Here is a 22523-nt window from a genome sequence, read left to right on the forward strand (position 1 = left end):
GCCCATTGAGTTGTATTCGTGTATTGAAACAAGTCGGTAGACAGCCAATCTGAATAACATTAGCTTTACTGGGTCTACCAGTAGATCTAACAACATTGCGTGGACACCCATGCCCAGGTGGCAGTTCATCTATAAATAACAATTTAAATATCGACCAATTACACTTGTTGGTATATTTCAACATTGAAAAAACAGGGGGGAAAGTGCAGTAATAAACTCTGGATTGTATACTAATATAAACAGATTTTATGGCTATACCACCACAGGTTGTTTTGGGGTTTTTTCGTCTTAAAACGAATTTTATATAAAATTTTATATTGCAATTAAATATTACTGAAAGAGAGAACGAAAGAAAGAATAAAGGAAACAGCGAAAAAACGCAATAAAGTTCTTTATGTGTTCTAGTATTAGACATCTGGTTTGCTAAAAGAAAAAACAAAAAACAGAAATAAGGCATCGCAATGATGACGTAATGAATATATATACATGTGTATATATATATATATATATATGTTAAAAGTGTATGTTTATCTCTACATGACAGGCTTGTTTCGTGAGAGAGTTGAATTGCTCTCACTCATCAGATGTAGATTTAATTATTATATATATATATATATGTGTGTGTGTGTGTGTGTGTGTGTATGTGTGTGTGTGTGTCTATACATTATTTACTAATTAAGGGAAAAGTTTTGTTTTATTTATATACTTATGTACATGAAAAACATATTTCTTTATTATCTTCTTCATTTAGAGCACTTTTACGAATTTAAAACCGGCTGTAAATCTATTGGCTGAAATCTTTGCAATGAATTCTACAGAGTGCCTTCATATAAAATGTATTCATCGAAAAAAAAAAAAATTGTTCCCGAAATTACACGAAGAATCGGTGCTATGGCCAACTCGATATAAGTCTGCTTTTAAATAATTACACCCGTGTTTTAACTTGGTATGCAATATATTTTCTCTTCGATTACCAAATGAAAGGGGTAACGAAATATCATTTCGATTTCTCAACATGTAGGGGACTCTTTGTTTAACTGTTTGCGGGATACTGTGTATCATAAAATCAGGAGCCATATCTTTCATTATTTTATACATTGTGTACAGCTTTTTGAATTTAACCTGGAAGTAAGTGTTGCTAATCCAATTTTGTAGAACAAAGACATTATGGATGCAAATTTAGGCAAACCCGAATTGAACGTTTTCAATAATGTCTTCCTCGACTAAAGAACACCAATCGCATACTTCCGATGCATATTCTAATACCGGGCGGATAAAAGTTGCATATATTTTCAATAATGTTTCTCGATCTAATAAATATTTGTATTTCTTAAGTACAGAATTATTTACCGAAGCCGATTACAAATCTTATTGATATATAAACATATGAAAATGCATAGATCTGTATAGTTCTGGTATACTCCTTGTTTGTTCTAATTTTTAACAATGGCGCTTCCTTTAGTTTTTTTTTTTTTTTTGTCTGTTTGTCTGTTGGTCTTTTTGTTTGGTTTTTAAAAATATTTTTCTGTATCAAATTGTACGTTGCGATAATAAGATCCTTTTCAAATAATAAGTGATGTTGCAGTGCTTGCATCATTAATGGAGTAATCGCAGTCAGTAGCCGCATTAATGGAAACACAACAAACGCAAGCACCCGCACCGCAATCGGACGCAACCGCATTAATGGAAACACAGCTTTACGATGTCCCCCACGAGCCCCGTACGATGTTTACACTCCCATCCGACTGCCCATGCGGCTTACACACGGGCACCTCACGATTGGAGTCGAGGAAACTTCAAAAGGCACCGCGCGGGACCCACCGAATATGTGACTGCTACACACGGATGCCGCAAACCCCTGCGATGCCCCCAATTTCCCGACATCTTAGAAATCCGCCGTAGGTAGACAAATTCGTACGGGGCCCGGTGGATATGTGACTGTAGCATTAACGAGAGAGACAGAGAGAGAGACAGAGAGAGAGAGAGAGAGAGAGAGAGAGAGAGAGAGAGAGAGAGAGAGAGAGAGAGAGAGAGAGAGAGAGAGAGAGAGAGAGAGAGAGAGAGAGAGAGAGAGAGAGAGAGAGAGAGAGCGTGTGATAGACACAGACAGCGATATATAGATGGCATAACGAGATATGGGGTGATAGAAGATAATTACATACAGACTGAAACACCTATGAGAGTTAAAGCTATTCATTACTTAGGTAGGGTTTTTTTTTTAAATGTGCGGTCGATCTAGGATCGATCCCCATCGACGGGCTCGTTCCAGCCAGTGCGCCATGACTGGTATATAAAAGGCCATGGTATGTGATATCCTTTCTGTGGGATAGTACATATAAACGATCCATTGCTAATAAAAATGCAGCGGGTTTCCAAGGCGCGTATGTAGGGATTTCAGCGGGGTTGGGGATTATAGACTGTGTTGAGCGAAGTTTATATGGGGTCATGCTTCCCCAGAAAATATATTTCAGTTTGTTTTTGCTTGGGCAGGTAAGGCTTCTGACCACAAATACCCTTCCCCTGCACATGCACCCGTTTCCTCTTAAATCAATATGCTCTAAGATTGATGTCGTTAAACAAAATAAACTAACTTTACCCTTTCCAAACGAAAGAATATTTATTTGAATTTGTCGATTTTAACACACGTAAAATTAAGAAGTGAAAATGTTCATTGGCTACTTTAGTATATTTTATTAAAAATATTATACAGTATGTTACTAGTATACAAACTAAACATTGAAAGTTTTTCTGACACTTTATAAAATATTAATTCTGAAATAGGAAGGTACGTTTGTCGATAATACGTTGTCAAGATCACACCGGTTTTAACGAACAACTCAATTACCGTATCCTGAACCGAACGTTCTTCGTACAGCGCAAAATTTCTCATTTCATTTTTTGAGACGAACCCTACAATTTCAAATCCACAAACGCACGTGTCAACTGAAACTGACAACAGGCTGTCGTTTGTGCTTTGCCGAGCAATGGCGGCACAGGCAACGAATCGAGCGTATGCTTTTAACGATCTCCGTTCATCGCGAACACACACGAGTTTTTTAAAAGTGCTTTTGAGTATTTAATATTGTACATAATGTTATAATATGGTAACCAGAGACTGTAACTTTAATGAGTGGGTGCTTTCTGGGTATTTCACTTAAAAAAATTATTTTTAAAATTACAGAACGTGTTCTCGATGTTCCTTCGGACTGCAATGACATCATGCTCCGCGGAGGTGACACCAGTGGAGTTTACTCGATTGTACCACGTGACAATGCCGCGCCTCTCAACGTGTCTTGTGAACTCTCAAGTGATGAAGGATGGCTTGTAAGTGATGGCAGAAACGACAACAATATGAGAACTAAACTTCACTAGAATCCCTACAGAGTGACGGGACGACATGGCCTACATAATACACCATCCCACTGATTTGTATGAAATAAAACACTTGTTCTGCAATGCGTGCACAAGATAGAATATTTTTTTTATTTTTTTATTGTACTTCATTTCGAAGGAAAGAATTAAGGAAATGTTTTATTTAACGACGCACTCAACACATTTTGTTTACGGTTATATGGCATCGGACATATAGTAAAGGACCACACAGATATTGAGAGAGGAAACCCGCTGTTGCCACTTCATGGGCTACTCTTTTCGATTAGCAGGGAGGGAACTTTTATTCCACCATCCCACAGACACGATAACAAATACCACGGCCTTTGATATACCAGTCGTGAATTCAAGACCTGAAAAGATAAAATTCATTCGCAAACATGATTTCTAAGAATTGTTTTTTAAAAGTCAAATGATAGTACATACTAATGAAATGATATTGCTCCTTTAAAGGGACATTCCTGAATTTGCTGCATTCTAGGATGTTTCCGACTAATAAAATATTTCTACGATTAAACTTACATATTAAATATATTTTTTTGTTTAGAATATCAGAGTTTATATATTCAATTTGTTTCTGGTCGTCTTAATATTTGTAAGAAGCCCAAACTGGATTTTGTCTTCAAATAATTTCGTACGCATAAAAAAAGGAAATACAATGAAATTTAACCTAGTAGAAATATTAGAACAATATTAGAAACACGTTTAATATACAGCGTCTAATATCTTATGCTTGAAATATATTTGATATGTAATTACAACCTGTTAAAATGTCTCTGTTGGTCGACAACATCTTAAAAATTGCAGCACACTCAGGAATGTCCCTTTAAGAGTATCTTTTATTTCATTAGGTTATTCAGCGACGGACGGACGGATCGGAAGATTTCTACAGAACTTGGAATGAATACAGAGACGGATTTGGCGATTTGAATAACGAGTTCTAGTTGGGTAAATAGAATTACTTATCTTGAATACATCATTGCGGCTAAAAAACATGTATGGTGTTTCGTATAATACAAAATGTCAGTAGTACCCAATGTTTGGCATCCAATAACCGATGGTAATAAATTAATGTGCTCTAGCGGTTTCGTTAAACAAAAATCCTGAAACAAACAAAAAACAACGTAGTGGTCTTTAAACTGGGGGCTGGGTATTCGCATGATGCTGAGACCACTCCCGGGTCCCCTTCTAAATGTATGTAATGATTCTGTAACAACCGCCCTCACCCAGTCCCACCGCGGCGTAATTTTACCAACATTATAGTAGATGTAATAATAACAATAATAATAATACAGAATTATTATTATTATTATTATTATTATTATTATTATTATTATTATTATTATTATTACTAGTATTATTATTATTAGCCTACTACTACCTTTTTGGGGTGGAAGGGGTGGTGTTTTATCGGGGGAGGGGGTGGCTATATAATGCAAGATTAACGTGCGTACACACACGCACAAACGGCAGGCTGAACTTGTCCCTGAACTGGATTTAACTGGGTTAAGTAATAATTAAGCCAACCTTTGGACGGCAAAACATGCGACAGTATACTGTTTTTTTTACGCTATACATTAAATCGAATGACCACTTTGGGAATCAGTCAAAATAATATGCAAACGTTTAACGAAAAACGACTGGCTGGTCGTAGGCAACATTGGAAGGAAAGAAGGAAATGTTTTATTTAACGACGCACTCAACACATTTTATGTACGGTTATATGGCGTCGGACATATATGGTTAAGGACCACACAGATATTGAGAGAGGAAACCCGCTGTCGTCACTTCATTGGCTACTCTTTTCGATTAACAGGAAGGGATCTTTAATAGCGCCATGACAGGATAACACATACCACGGCCTTTGATATACCAGTTATGGTGCACTGGCTGGAGCGAGAAATAGCCCAAGTGGCCAACCGACGGGGTAGGCCACATCGTTGACGTTGAAAAACATGTTATCCGTTTTTGAACCAAGCACTATAGCGCTGTGACCGTCTAGACTCTTTCCCCTGCTAAATTCCATGCACAGATCAGAACAGAACAGAACTTTATTCAACTCAGATCACCACACGGTGATGCAGTGAGGTGGTTTACAAACATATTATACAGACGGCTGCAGTAAACGCTTGACAAAAATATAAACTATATATACATATATATATATATATATATATATATATATATATGCATACACAATAGGTATAGGGTGTATACTACCAAATCAAATCCCATAGACGACAATAGTAACATATGTGGCTAAAACTCCTACCTGCAACGTATCAACCGACATAAACGCCACGGATATAAATACTACCACCCCTCACACTTAAAGTGAATCAGAAAAAAACGGGGGACACTTGTGGTGTTCACTTCTCTATCAAAAGTTCGGTGCACCTCGAACTTTGACCCAGCCGGAAGTTATTTGGTCTAGTACTACCTATACTGATAACATACATTTTTCAAAAAGTGTCCAGCTATGTGTCTTTATGACAACCAGGATCTGGTGTATTCTGACATAAACTGACAACCTCACTGAAACTGTTGTTTCTACAGTGCAACCTAATATAATGTACACCTCAAAAAACACATATTTTGCATATAGTTTTGTACAAATGCAATATGTCATATTAAACAACAAAATGTTTTAAAATAAAACTCATGAAGATATTTACTTTCAGTTGTGTGTGGGTACTCAGGTATATATATAGATACAACAAAGATAGTCAGAGTACCTCTACCCCTTTAAAGAATTCCATTAAAACACATGCACATGATTAACCCCTAGATTATGAAGACCTTAACAGGCACATCAAAGAAATATCAGTATTAAAAAAATACACTGTCTGAGGAAGGAAACACAAACATGACTGTACCTGTATGAAGTAATGACTTAATGTCCTGAACATTAGTGTTGGAAGGAAATCCTGTATGCTGGGTGTGGGTGTCTTCAAGTTACCAGGTGTGGGAATTTCAAATCCATCGGCCATGCTGATTTTCATAATGAACCATGAAAACCATTGGCAGCCACCAATATTCCTGACTATATTTTATTTATAGCCTACTGTAGTTGGAGGTTTTAATAGTTGTGATATCTGGAATTATCATGCAGCTTTCACACATTTATTTTTGATTAATTACTGAAAAAAACTATTTTTAAATGACAAAATTACCCGAACATCTATTTTCTTGCATTATTTTCTAATCCGGATGAATACAATATGTATATTAGATGTATTCCTACAATCTGTAATCCAGCATTTTATTTAGCTAGTAACATTAGGTAATACAGCTTTAACAATAAAATAAAGTATCAACTTAATCCAAGGCAGATAATCAAATCTGAAAAAATTGGTTCTGAATCTAGTATAAACTCAAAATGCTTTTCATGAGAGCTAACTAAGTGATTATTAAGGAAAAAAAAAGATCTGGAGATCTAAGTATATGTTTAACAACCTTATTGTTATGTACAAATAAGAATAGAAGGCACAATAGTGACAACAAATTTAATTATGTTTTTGGTAAAGTTTTTCTTCAAATTTACTTAAATTTTTTCATAAAACTACTATTTTGTCTAAAATATAACTTAGCATCCTATAAATATGTCAAAATGACAATAAAAATCAAGTTCTTTACAAATTTGAGTTTTTAGAATTTCATACATAAAAAATTAACAATGTTAATGGAAACTAAAGACATTAACCCACTATTGGCACATGCTATTTTTAATATAAAAATAAATTGCTATTAAAATCTTAGTTCAGGTTGCCTATATATAATACCATATTTAAGAGCAGTTGTATATGGCAAGTCAAATACCATGTAAAAAGAAATTATTGAAATCTTTACAGTATGAATTATAGGCCAAAACCAACTTTTCTTCAGTGTTAACTTTGATTCAAACTCCATTCAGAGCCATGTACAGAGATTATTGTCAAGGTCAAGGTCATTGTGAACTTGCATGGTCGAGTGATGGCTAATTAATCAACCAGTATAGTTTTAATTAAATAAAATGACAAAATCATAATATTTTTTTATTATGCACTGAATATGTGCTATAGGGTGTATACTACCAAATCAAATCCCATAGACTACAATAGTAACATATGTGGCTAAAACTCCTACCTGCAACGTATCAACCGACATAAACGCCACGGATATAAATACTACCACCCCGCACACTTAAAGTGAATCAGAACAAAATGGGGGTCAAGCTGCTCGTTTCTGAGATAACGGGTAGCGTCTATGACTACCCTAGTTCCGCACACAATTCGAGTACTTTTTTTTACAGGTACCCCATACATGTTTCAAGCACAAGGCTACTTGACACATTGGTACTAGATGAAATAAAATTGAATTTTTTTTTAACCCAGATAAAACTATTATTTTTTACAACCAACACACTCACATTTATAACCAATCACAGGACTTGTGCTGTTCACTTCTCTATCAAAAGTTCGGTGCACCTCGAACTTTGACCCAGCCGGAAGTTATTTGGTCTAGTACTACCTATAATAATATAACAGTGTTATAAGCAGTAGTATACTTTAGATGTTATCCATTACGTATTGTCTATAATTATGCTGTATAGATATTTTTGAGAACAGAGTTAATCAAATTTAGGAGCATACATAATTTCTTTGCCATTGATAGCTTTTTCGAATTAAATAATTGACAGAATTTATAAGTATTGGGTGTGTCATAATAATATTTGTTTAGATATATCAATATTTCATTCGAGAAATATGTACATTGGAATAAATAATGAAATTCATCATGTAAAGTGGTGTTACAGAGAGGACATTTTCGTTGGTCGATGTTTCGCCATCGGCCAGTTACAATTAGTAGATAGTGATTACAAGTCCTGAATCTGCAATATATTGTTCGCAATTTTTCAGGTAAATATAGAAGATAATTTTCGCATGAAAGGATCGATTTGACAATTCCGTATGTGGAACATTTCGGATATGAATTTAAATGATCTTTCCAAGCCTGTCTATACTGATCTTGTAGTCTTTGACTTACAGTATGAGTGAATGCTTTCTTACTTGTAATATTTTGATTTAACCAATAATTCCCCAAGCCTAACATGTTCAAAGTATCTTTTATATTAATTAACCATTTAAATCTATATCCATGATTAATAGTTTCACATACGATTCTTTATAATATTGCTGGTATTTTAGAGGCTTTTCCAGTTATGAGCGGGGCCCAAAAATGTAGCCACCTGGTTTTAATCTTAATATCTAGGGCGGAACTCTAATTGAATCTGTTCGATATTTTGGCTATTACCAAATTCCCACATTTCTGAAAACTACAGGAGAATTGGGACAGTGGTACTATAAAAAATGCGCAGCTGGCAATCTATAGGTAGATTTACATTTCTAATTTATTGGTGGTTTTGAACCAAATATAAGTATTTTAGATTTCTCAATATTTATTTTTAATCTCCATTTTTAACATTATTCTGAACCCCCCTCCCCCCCCCCCCCACACACACACACACATTTAATATTTTCTGTAGGTCCTCAGGGGATTCTGCTAGAATAACAGTGTCATCGGCGTATAGTAATAAAGTAATTACTATAAATAAATCAATGGGGGGGGGGGGGGGGGGTTGTACTCTAATTTAATACCAGTGTATTGTTTGTCTTTTTGTGAGTCCTCAGGATCGTTTAAATATATAGCAAATGAAATGGGTGAAATATTTTCACCCTGACGTACACCGTTTTGACATAAGAAATAAGCAGAATATTTGTTACTATGACTAATGCATGATTTAATTCCTTGGTACATGTTATAAACAATGCTTAAGAATTTACCATTTACATCTAAACTTAACATCTTTTGCCATAAACCTGTTCGCCATACTGTATCAAATGCTTTAGAAAAATCAACAAAGGCACAATATAGGTTTTTCATTCGTTGATAATATGATATTTCGCACTATAATTTTTACGGAAATCGGCTTGAATTTTGTTGAGCTTTTCAGTAGATTCAAAAAAAAAAAAAATAGTTCATCTGTTATTTAAAATAGCTCTAAAGAGTTTCCCAAAACAGCTAACAATTGTAATAGGTCTATACTACTCGGGTTCTTTTGGACTACCATTCATTCTTCTTGTATATAGGTTTAATAATACCTGTTAACCAATCACCTGGCAATATGCCAATATTAAGAATGAGATTAAATAATTTTGTAAAAATAGGAAGGAGTTTTCTTTCGAAGTAATCGATAATACAGTACACTAAGACTAACGGTAGAACCGAGCGTTCTCTACGTTGGCTGGTCCATCAGTTGTCTTCATGCCTGTGTTGTAAAATAAGATCTAGCCTGTGCAATTTGATGACAATTTGTAATCAATTTTTTATTCGACCACACTTGAGTTGGTGTGGGTTACAACTTAATAATATAATTGTATATGAATGTTAACTTTATTCATTATAAAGTTATATGCCAATTCATTAGTTCCACTTTTCATGCAAACGGACTATAGTGAAGAATGATTCTGAATACAAGGTTATTTGGGAGTGCATTATCACGTGTCATGAACACTTGATATCATTATTGTTTTGACGGTGATTCATGAGCGCCATTACTGTGAGTTGACAGTCACGGACCTTCTATAGATAATACATATGACAGCGATTCGTGGAAAAATTCACAACCTTGCCAAAAGGGCCTTTCGACTGCCTTGTGTGAAGATTCATATGATTTTGAAAACGCGCAGACAATTGACGTTCATGTAAGGAAAACAGGCGTCTGTCCAGCACACACACACACACACACACACACACACACACACACACACACACACACACACACACACACACACACATAATATATATATATATTTAAATCGGTATTTTTATTTTATAAAAGCGTGAGATTATAGTAGCGTTACACGAGAGGGTGATCTTTGTTACACATGCGTGAGACTCGTGCGAAATTGGTGAGAGTGGACGGGTATGGTATCCCATTCGGACCGTTTGATTCTGCTCACAGTCCCCACACAGAACTTCAATTTATTTCGCCGGCCTTATACTAAAATGTCATTAGCTCGTATATTGTATATTGTATTTGTCGTCATAATAACTTAATGTCGTTAAACATCCATTCATCCATTCATTCATTCATTTATTCAGAAAAACTCACTATGGATAATATGATATATAGTTATGTTATGTGTTCCATCTCATGTTTTCAGGAAACACAAACATCCATCGTATAACCAGCCAGGGTCACTATGATCTGAGAATTGACTTGGGAGACTTTCAGGGTCACACAGCCTACGCTTTGTATAAGGACTTCTCCCTCTCTTCAGAACAAGATTACTTCCGGTTGACAGTGGGGTCATGTAGCGGAAATGCCGGTAAGATCCATTGGCAGATTAAAAACATATTTTATTGTATAAAGAAGAGACGAATCGGACACAAGGTTGGCAACTTACGAGGCCGTCTTCTATGTACATACACTATTCGTGCGGACTATATTACATAACTGTATAAGGACTTCTCCCTCTCTTCAGAACAAGACTACTTCCGGTTGACAGTGGACTATATTACATAACTGTATATCCAAACTACATATAAACTGTGAAGGATAACCAGACGAACAAAATATAGTGTATACCACAATATATGCAACAAAAACGTGATGCAAGGGTATGCACAAATAATACTTCATGTGCAGTCAAACTCGTGTGGTGTGTGTGTGTTTCTGTGTCTGCCTGTATGTGTGCGCACACGTGTGTGTGTGTGTGTGTGTGTGTGTGTGTGTGTGTGTGTGTTTATGGCTGTATCTGTGTATATATGTGTGTGTGTCTGCCTGTGTGTGTTGTGTGTGTGTTTGTGTGTGTTTATGTATCTCTCTCTCTCTCTCTCTCTCTCTCTCTCTCTCTCTCTCTCTCTCTCTCTCTCTCTCTCTCTCTCTCTCTGTCTATATGTATATGTGTGTGCGATTGTGTGTCGGCATGAGTGTGTGTTGTGTGTGTGTGTTTATGTCTGTCTGCCTGTGTGTGTGTTTATCTGTCTATATATGTGTTTGTGTGTTTATATGAGAATACGAGAGTTATCTTGCCACTTTGACAGTCTGATATGTTTCCAGGAGACAGCCTAACCTCCCACGATGGATACAGGTTCTCCACCAGAGACGTGGATATGGATGGAAGTCCTAATGATTGCGCGCGGGCAAGCTCTGGAGCGTGGTGGTACCATGACTGCTACGAGTCTAACCTCAACGGTCCTTATCTCGGAGAAAACCATCCTGCTGGCGCGCGGGGCGTCAACTGGAATGACTGGATCTTCTTTCACTCACTGAAGGACACGGTTATGAAGATTAGACCATCCATCATGAAACAATATTTATGATCCATCCATCATGAAACAATATTTATGATGTCGCGCTTTAAAAAAAAATAAAAAAAAATTTAAAAAAAAAAAAAGCAAACAAAAAACCCCCAAATATTAGGCCCAAAACACACCGAGGCTGTGTCTGGGTCTGGCTAATGTGGCAAAGACGCCACGTCTGGTGTATTTTGACATCTGAGTCCGTAGCTGTTATGCGATGTATATATATATATATATATTGGATCTGCCCAGTATGGTAGTAGTCGAAAATGAAACGCGCTGTATTAAATGTGACAAACACACAGCGACTGTGCTTGTACGAACTAAATATCTGACAGCAGACAAAGAACATGCGCTATATTTTTACACTGCTAGACTGGCAGTTGTAGCCTGTGCAGGGTACGCTATTGTTTTCTTTTCTAATAAATAGAAAAAAAATCAATCAAAGTAGAAATCTGACAATTATTGTTGGTGTTTATAGAACATAATATATCTGAAGCTATGAGCGCAGTTAATATCTATTGATATCACATGGCAGCTACAGACGCGGATGTCCAAATGCACATCTGTGCCACACTCGCCAGACCCAGACCCAGCTTGGGTGTGGTTTGGGCCTTACTTGCAGTTCAGAGACTGTTCGTTCTCAGTTAATATTTATTATGATTCTCTTTAATAAAATAAATAAAATAAAGACATCACCTGGAATTTCAGGACAGAATGTCATCTTTTACTGAGAAACAGATAAGATGATGAGAAAGAAACAAAACGATTCTCGTAAATGTAATGTCTATACATAATTATGTATAATTATATTGTTTATCTCAGTCGAGTATTTTATATAGTCTGTACTATCTCGATTTGGAGCGGATTACTCATATGATCGATTTTGTGATGTTCGGTGATATATGTTTTGTAACTAACAATAGTGTATCTGTCTCTCTTTCTGTCTCTCTCTCTGTCTCTCCCCCCTCTCTCTCTCTCTCTCTCTCTCTCTCTCTCTCTCTCTCTCTCTCTCTCTCTCTCTGTATGTATGCCTGTCTCTCTCATTCCCTCTTCTGAACAGAGCTAGATGGGGGCATGGCAGCGAAAATTAGAGAGAGAGAGTGAGTGAGAGAAAAAGAGCGAGAGAGAGAGAACGCAAGAGAGAGCGATAGAGAGAGAGAGCGAGAGAGAGAGAGAGAGTGTGTGTGTATGTGTGTGTGTGTGTGTGTAGTTTTCAAATAAAATAGAATTATTATTATTATTATTATTATTATTAGCCTACTACTACCTTTTTGGGGTGGAAGGGGCGGTGTTTTATCGGGGGAGGGGGTGGCTATATAATGCAGGATTAACGTGCGTACGCACGCGCACAAACGGCAGGCTGAACTTGTCCCTGAACTGGATTCGACTGGGTTAAGTAATATTTAAGCCAACCTGTTTTTTTACGCTATACATTAAACCGAATGACCACTGCGAATCAGTCAAAATAATATGCAAACGTTTAACGAAACACGACTGACTGGTCGTAGGCCACACTGGAAGTAAGGAAGGAAATGTTTTATTTAGCGACGCACTCAACACTTTTTATGTACGGTTATACGGCGGCGGACATATTATGGTTAAGGACCACACAGATATTGAGAGTGAAATGGGTGAACGATTTTCACCCTGAGGTATACCGTTTTGACATAAGAAATGAGCAGAATATTCGTTACTATGACGAATGCATGATTTAATTCCTTGGTACATGTTATAAACAATTCTTAAGAATTTACCATTTACATCTAAACTTAACATCTTTTGCCATAAACCTGTTCGCCATACTGTATCAAAGGTTTTAGAGAAATCAACAAAGCCACAATATAGGTTTTTCGTTCGTTGTCGTATGATTTCATATAAAGCATATAAGGAAAAAATATGACAATTCGCACTATAATTTTTTATGGAAACCGGCTTGATTTGTAAATCATCCTGCAATTTAAATACTTTCTGTTAATATTACACCAAAGTAAATATTTCGATCCAATGTCTAAAACAGTTACATATTTGCTTATTTCCTGCTTAATAAGTATATCAATACCTCCAGATCTACGTTTGGTTTTGGTCTGACGGTTATTACAGCGCATAACATAGCCTGGAATATCAATACTGTCATAACAGTCTAGTTTCGTCTCTAGGAAACATACAGTGTCATAATTATTAATAAAATGAAACATTTCTTGAAAAAAAAATTTGGGTCGAAAACCACAAACATTTAATGTTGCAATCCTTAGATATGCTTACTTAGCATTGATCTCTTCACTGATACTGTATACTTTTTCATTATTCGGGGTTGCATTAGTGCAGTTTATATTTGATGTGTCCGTCATGTTATGTGCTGCATCATAGTTGCGATCATACAATAAAGTTCTAGAAGCATTATTATAAACATAGTACTGTGAAAAAGCATTACGATTTGCAACATTGTCTAACAAGGCATTATATAACGTGCTATCACAGAAGCGTCACGTTTCATATTGATATTATGTACATTTGTACTATAATCATTGACTGTACCATCTTTATCAACAAAGTAATCGATAATATTATGGCGGTACGATACATCGTTTCCATTTATAACGTCATTTGTCATAGGGTTATATACAATGTTGCCATGAATAACCTCACACGGTATATTCATGTCATGGAAGTTGTTTGTTCCAGCCGTTATATCTTCTGTGACGACTACATGGTTGGGAGTTCGATGTGTCACACAACGCTGATCAACAGAAGTTGACCACTGATCAACAGAAGTTGACCACTGATCAATAGAACACAGTTGGTATGCCCAAGCAGACACGAGTTGAAGTCGTTTCAGTAACAGTAACTATTAGCTTGGTTATAATTGAATGGCTGGAAAATTGTTTGACACCACTAGCCAAACTGATAGCTGTTCTGTTGGGGTAGGGGAGGAGCAGTGGATCCATGTGGGACATGTGGATAATACAGTGGTTGTGGTGGTAATGGGCCCGAGTGTGGCGCATATTGACCGTTACCATGGCAAGGTGGGCGGCGGGGCGGAGGTGCGGGTTGGGAAGGATTTGTATTGGTATTCTGGCAGAACTCATTCCATTAATAAAGAGTTTATCTTTGACAAGTCTGGCATGTTCTTCTCTAGCCTTAGCTTGACGCAGGAGCGGGTAAAGTTCGCGTCTTCGTTCCGCAATCTCCCGTGGAAACTGTTCATTAACACCAAACGCCGTATCTCGAAGTTTCGCCGGTGCAGCCGAGCGTATTAGCTCTCTTTGTTTGAACCAATGGAAGCGTGCAACAATTGTCCTCCGTCGTGGTCCTGTTCTGCCTGGGGGGCCTATGCGGTGCGCATTTTAAAATATAATATCTTCCTTAATGTCGAGTTTTTCTTTTATGAATGTTTTTAGTAATATATCACAGTTCTATTCTTGCTGTTCTGGTAATGCACTAAATAAAAGGTTATTTTTCATACTACGGTGCCGCATATCCAGCATGTTTTCTTTCAAACCCTCCATTTCACTATACAAGTAACCGACTTGACCGGAGCATGTGGCAAAGGATTTTTTTAGCTTAGTTTATTTCACCAGTTTGGGTTTGTAAAGATGTTTCCAAATTGTCTACCCGTATCGCTTGTTGTCGGATACTGTTATCATATCTGTCACAAATAGAGGCAACATATTGTTCTATTTTATCAAGTCTTTCATCTGTACAATGCAACTGGTTTACTTGTGCCATGGAGTCCTGAATAGCGTTTAATTTTGCCACCATGTCTGTATACTGGGCTTGTGGAATAGACCTCTTTCACATTCCCATTACGCATGTGCGCGAAGAGTAACGTCTCTTGCCGAATTAGACGGTATCGAGGCTATACACAAATTGGGGAACATGATCGACAGTTGTCATGAGCGTCGTGAGTAGCTTCGTAGGAGCTGTGCATCACTAACAACTAACGTACATATTTCGTATAAGATGGTAAAATGGCTACGAAAAAAGGTCTACTAAAGTTTACGTCGGGATGGTTTAAGACCAAAAGCAGTGAAACAGTGAAGTCTCTGGAGCAGCCTATCGAGGGTTTTTTAACAACGCAAAATTACAAGATTCATAGAATAAAATTAACTTTAGTGGAATGTGTTTGCTACTTTTAACAATTATAATTATAGTTAAATATTCACGCGGATTTCCAGTGATGTTTAATTCTCCACATGTATCAGTATTTAAAATTTACTAAAATATGCCTCTCCTTCCCTCTAAAAAAAAAAGAAAAAAGAAAAACGAAAAAAAACCCGACCTTTATCACAGCTCTAATTTTCCCCTTATCGTTTCATTAAATAACAGACAGTCGTACAACTACTAAAATTATTATTTATATATTTATTTATTTATTTATTTATCTTATTTTATTTATTATTTTATTTTATTTTATTTTATTTTATTTTATTTTATTTCCACTATCATTTATATCAGATACATACAACTTCACTTAAATAATATCTGATATTTACGAAGTTTTAAAACATATATTCGTGTGTGTGTGTGTGTGTGTGTGTGTGTGTGTGTGTGGAAGTGGAACTCGATTTGCGTGCCTCTGTCCATTCAAGGTTCAGGCACGCCCACCCTGGGTCCAGCCTCTGACTTCGCCAGGGGTCGGTTCCGGGGCGGGAGGTGTGTGTGTGTGTGCGCGTGTAGCGCCGTGACCGTATTTATTATTTTATTTATCTTATTTTATTTATTTATTTTATTATATTTCCTTCTTTATTTCTTTTATTTACTTTTCACTATCACTTATATCAGTCACATACAACTTCATTTGAAATATCAGGTATTACGAAGGTTATTTTTATTATTATTATGTACTAGGTTAAATTTAATTTTATTTCCTAAAATATATTTTTTTCGTACGTACAAAATTATTTGAAGACAAAATCCAGTTTGGGCTTCTTACAAATATTCAGACGACCAAAACACATTGAACATACAGACACTGATATTCTAAACAAGAAAATATATTTAATATGAAAATTAATCGTAGAATTATTTTATTAGTTGGAAACATCTTACAATGCAGCAAACTCAGGAATGTCCCTTTAATATGTTTGCTTGAAACATCCAAACGAAGCACCTTATGACTGCACATAATAAACCCTCATGAGTTTATAATAAAGAGACCATACTGAGTTTGAAGCCAATATTATCAAGCTGTCGGCTAGTCTAATCTGTTATAAATAAAACTTACATACATGTTTATTAGGCTAAATAACCTTGCTTCGAATTTAAATAGCTGTATATGCAATAAAATTACATTTCTGACCATTCTCAGGTCGGAGGGGGAGGGGGGGGGGGATCTGTAGCCCCATTTTTATATAACCGGTTTAAACTATGGCTTTTGCCCCCCCCCCCCAACCACCAACTAGACTGTGTCCCTCCACTGCAGATTTTGCCCCCTTCCCTCCCCCAAGTCCAGCTGTCGTTCCTACGGGCTCGATTCTAATGTTTTATAGTACCATAGCTCAAATTGCATATGTATCATTTAATTTTATTCCAAATACCGAACACAATTTTAAATAACTTTATGAAAAGAAATCCCAACAAGAATCCTGAATGTATTTATCTGTATAATGGTCTATAAATATTTAAATCATGTTAAATACAATAAATATCTGCATACATACACGCGCGCACACATTAATATTATTTCAGCCCATATCCGATATTTATTGTGTACGAATCCGAACCGATGATTTGTCGGGCGTTAACAACCAAATATTTTTATTTCGTGATAAGCAATAATTCACAAATGTCACCAATATGTCTTGTTGGATGTCGACAGAATTTTCGGGTTCCCTACTAATAAAATAATTAATCATGGAGATATTCACATTCCTATTACGTGGTCTCCCATTGTCTATGCCCCCCCCCCCCCCCCCAACTTGTCCACAGGTCTATTTTTGCTAGATCTCGCATGAGTTCCCAGTTTGCCTACTCGAGTTACCTCGCAACGGGCACATGCGCAGTGGGATGTTCAAGAGGTCTAGTGTTATGTAGTGAATTATTGGCTGGGCCCCTTCACCGGCTGCAGGAATATGGGGGGGGGGGGGGGGGGGGGGGGCAGACTGTACCAGTGGCAGATTCCAAATACTTGGGGGAGACTGAATAAAAGTTGCATAAGCATGTGGGGGTGGTGCAGACGTGGCTAAAACCGGCCCAGAAGTGGAAGACCTCGCATAGAAACTGCAGCACAAGATCGCTACATCCGGGTTCTGCACTTGCGTCACCGAATTGCCACAGCAACGAACACTGCTGGACGCATACCTGGTTTGAGAAGGGTGTCTACACAAACCATTCGGAACAGACTCCGAGAAGCTGGTTTACGGGCTGGGAGACCGTATGTTGGCCCTGTCCTGCGACGTCAACATCGACATTTACCTGTTCGCTGGTGCAAGAATATACAGAAGTGGAACTTAGGAAACTGGCGGCGTGTATGGTTCAGCGACGAGTCACGTTTCTTTCTACAGCGACGTGATGGACGACAGACAGCGCAATGAACGTTTTGCCAACAACTGCGTCGCCCAAGTTAACATATTCGGTGGAGGGAGTGCCATGATGTGGGGAGCCATATCATACACCGGCAGAAGTGAACTTGTGTTCGTACAAGGCAACCGGACAGCTGTATGCTACCGCGATAAAATTCTTCGCCGTCACATGCTTCCCATTTTGGATCGACAAAGAGAACTTTCTTAGCAGGACAATGGCAGACCGCATACGGCACGTGTATCAATGGATTTCCTTCAGAATGAGAACATCAATGTGCTGCCATGGTCATCAAGATCGCCAGATCTCAACCCCATTGAACATCTATGGGACGAACTGGACAGACGTGTACGCCAGCGTAACCCGGAGCCTCAGACGCTTCAGCAACTGTCACATGCACTGCAGGAAGAATGGGCTAGGATTCCACGTGCCCGGATTCAGACACTCATTCAGTCTATGCCAATGAGATGTCGCGCAGTGGTTGCTGCTGCTGGTAGCCACACAAGGTACTGATCTCTGCGCCCTCGTGCGACGCTGTTTGGTGACGAAAACGCCATTATTCCATAGCACGAACATTGTCACATACTCATGTCAAAGTTGACTGTGATACGATCATACATAACGAAATTATGCCACTTTGTATTAAAGAGATAATTCCATGAATATTTCGCCTATGCTTTTCTTTTTTGACAGAGTATATATATATATATATATATATATATATATATATGTATATGTATATGTATATGTATATGTATATGTATATGATTCCTCAGGAGTATTTTCTAATATGGAAAATATCAACCGAGTCTATGTTGATAGGTATTTGTCGAGACTGCAAAACAAATACCGAATGAATGAATGAATGAATGAATGAATGTTTAACGACACCCCAGCACGAAAAATACATCGGCTATTGGGTGTCAAACTATGGTAATGCAAATATATAAAGTGATGATCAACATCAATATAAAAATTCAAGACTTAAACAAAAACAGTGTAAAGAACTGTGCAAAAACACAAATGTCACAGAATTTTACGGATACTGAATTTTACTCAAAACTTCAATTTTGTGCTGTATTGGCCATTCTCAAAGAGAATGTTACACCCCTGCACCACGGTGAGGTTACAGCACACGCAGGGGAACAAATACCGATTAACTAGACGATGTTGATATTTTACATATTAAAAAACACGAGTAGCGACTTTTATTTATTCTGTAGCACTTCTAAAATAACATTTTAATTACATTTTCAGTACTAAAGTCACCGCCATCGGTAATATGACGTCATCACGATTAGCACAAATTAGTCTGACGTCACGCATTTTAAATACATTTTTGAAAACGTTACGCTCAGGTACACAGGTCTTGTTGGCTAATAAGCAAATGACCTATTCACCGCAACACATTATCACATTATCAAAAAGTATCACATTGGTATATGGCATGGATACCACGGGTAAGTTATAGGACACACACACACACACACACACATATATATATATATATATATTTAAATCGGTATTTTTATTTTGTAAAAGCGTGAGATTATAGTAGCGTTACACGAGAGGGTGATCTTTGTTAAACATGCTTCAATTTATTCCGCCGGTCTTATACTAAAATGTTATTATCTCGTATATTGTCGTATATTGTTATGTCGTCATAATAACTGTATGTCGTTAAACATCCATTCATCCATGCATTCATTCATTAATTCATTCATTCACAATAACTCACTATGGATAATATGATATAAAGTTATGTGTTCTATCTTATGTTTTCAGGAAACACAAACACCCATCGTATAACCAGCCAGGGACACTATGATCTGAGAATTGACTTGGGAGACTTTCAGGGTCACACTGCCTACGCTCTGTATAAGGACTTCTCTCTTTCTTCAGAACAAGACTACCTCCGGTTGACAGTGGGCCAATTTAGCGGAAATGCCGGTAAAATCCATTGACTGATTAAATTGTATTTATTGTATAAAGAACAGACGAATCGGACACAAGGTTGGCAACTTACGAGGCCGTCTTCTATATACATACCGGCCTCGGTGGCGTCGTGGTTAGGTCATCGGTCTACAGGCTGGTAGGTACTGGGTTCGGATCCCAGTCGAGACATGGGATTTTTAATCCGGATACCGACTCCAAACCCTGAGTGAGTGCTCCGCAAGGCTCATTGGGTAGGTGTAAACTACATGCACCGACCAGTGGTCCATAACTGGTTCAACAAAGGCCATGGTTTGTGCTATCCTGCCTGTGGGAAGCGCAAATAAAAGATCCCTTGCTGTCTGTCGTAAAAGAGTAGCGTATGTGGCGACAGCGGGTTTCCTCTGAAAAACAGTGTCAGAATGCCATATGTTTGACGTCCAATAGCCGATGATAAGATAAAAAAATCAATGTGCTCTAGTGGCGTCGTTAAATAAAACCAAGTTTACTTTCAATATACATACACTATTCGTGGCGACTATATTACATAACTCTACATTTAAACTGTGAAAGATAACTAGAGGAAGAAAATATATTGTATACCATGGTATATAAAAAAACTGTGATGCAAGGGTATGCACAAATAATACTTCACGTGCAGTTAAACTCGTGTGTGTTTGTGTGTATGTGTGTGTGTGTGTGTGTGTGTGTGTGTGTGTGTGTGTATGTGTGTGTGTGCCTTTGTGTGTGTGTGTGTATATTAGAGATGAGGTAATCGTAATCAGTAATCGTAATCGATTGTAATCGATTACATGTTTTCATGTAATCGCAATCGTAATCGATTACATTGTTTGAGAATGTCATGTAATCGCAATCGTAATCGATTATATTGCTAATGTAATCGTAATTAGCGATTACGTTCATGATTACTCATAATTATTTACTAAACTTAGATGTGTTTAGCATCAACTCCAGTAACAGTGCCTATAGCATTACTGGTCAGTCAGTAGAACTGATCTCTCATTGTGTACTACTCTCATAGTAGAACTATCAAGTTCTTTATTCACATTAAGCTTTACAGCTCATCTGTTCATATATAAACAAAAATACATAACCACAGGAGAACAAACTTCAATAAACAAGAAAACATACATGTCACATGAAACAAATAAACTACACACACACGGAAAATGCCGTAAACAACTTCTTTTCTTAATTTAACTGCTTTATATAAATATTTTCCAAAATTACATAAAGTTTTAGAATTTTGTACATTATATAATTGCAGTAGCTTAAACAATTATGCGTTTTCCAGTAATAAGGTATAATGTTTGTTTTTCTTCTCAAATCCGTATATAAGGGGCATTTTAAGATAAAATGAAACTCATCTTATATAACATTTAAACAGTGAAAACATAATCTATCATGTCGCTGGGTATGACTATATCTGTCAGTTTCAATTGCTAACATATGAAATGACATTCTAAATTTTGACACACATTTTCTATAAAGTACTGGAAGTAGTTTCCGTAAATAAAATTGCAGATTGAATGTATCTGTAAAATATTTGTACATAATACATTTTGGCGAAATATCAATTTCACTCCTAATATATTGCATAGCTTGGTCTGGAATTCTTTGTTTGATTACAGATAAACATCCAGGATATAGTACTTGTTTAAACCATATATCCCCCAAACCCAAATTAATCAATTCCTTTTTAATGTGGTATACCCAGTTTTGTTCTTTATAATTTTCTACTCTGTCATACAAAAATTCATAACAATTCTTCAATATACAATTAGATGTCACTAACAGCTTACACCAGTATTTAATCATATTATATATCCGCTGGTATCTTAATGGATAACGACCAAGTTCCGCATAAATCATTACATTACATGTAGATTTTTTAACACCCAACAGGTTTTTTTTACAAAATTCCATATGAATACGCTCAATATTAGCTCCCTTGTGTGAACCCCATACTTCAGATGCATAATACAAAATACTACCAATATAACAATCAAACTATGATAGCATAGTTGCTGGATTGAGATATAGAGCTTTAACATTTCGGTTCAATGCAAAAATAGCTTTTCTACCTTGCGAAGACAATATTTTTTTCAGCAATATTAAATTTGTTATTATAGTTTAATACAATACCCAGGTATGTAAAGTTATTTACAATTTCAATACAATTATCATCGTAGAACCATTTTTCATTCTCTCTAAGTTTACCTGCATTTCTAAAAACAACAATTTTTGTCTTTGCATTATTTACATATAGATCCCATTTTCTAGAATAATCTAGCAAAGTGTCTAATTGTAAC

At 36.7% G+C, this 22523-nt stretch overlaps 1 protein-coding gene across 1 annotated transcript; it reads left to right on the forward strand.

Moving 5' to 3' along the window:
• The first annotated feature begins 1683 nt into the window (after positions 1-1683).
• Positions 1684-20222, forward strand: LOC121385999 (fibrinogen C domain-containing protein 1-A-like). The gene is made up of 6 exons (XM_041516793.1): positions 1684-1720; positions 3182-3307; positions 10596-10760; positions 11495-11715; positions 12562-12634; positions 20044-20222. The coding sequence occupies exons 1-6, from the start codon at positions 1684-1686 to the stop codon at positions 20220-20222; spliced, it is 801 nt and encodes a 266-aa protein (XP_041372727.1).
• Positions 20223-22523: the final 2301 nt, after the last annotated feature.

The sequence above is a fragment of the Gigantopelta aegis genome, chromosome 12, assembly GCF_016097555.1.
Source record: "Gigantopelta aegis isolate Gae_Host chromosome 12, Gae_host_genome, whole genome shotgun sequence".
NCBI lineage: Eukaryota > Metazoa > Mollusca > Gastropoda > Neomphalida > Peltospiridae > Gigantopelta > Gigantopelta aegis.

Excerpts from the sequence above, each read along its gene's own strand:
- LOC121385999 (XM_041516793.1), top strand. The coding sequence starts at position 1,684 with ATGGAAACACAGCTTTACGATGTCCCCCACGAGCCCC. Across the intron at positions 3,308-10,595 it reads CGTGTCTTGTGAACTCTCAA|GAAACACAAACATCCATCGT; the intron begins GTGATGAAGGAT and ends TCATGTTTTCAG. Across the intron at positions 12,635-20,043 it reads GATCGATTTTGTGATGTTCG|GAAACACAAACACCCATCGT; the intron begins GTGATATATGTT and ends TTATGTTTTCAG.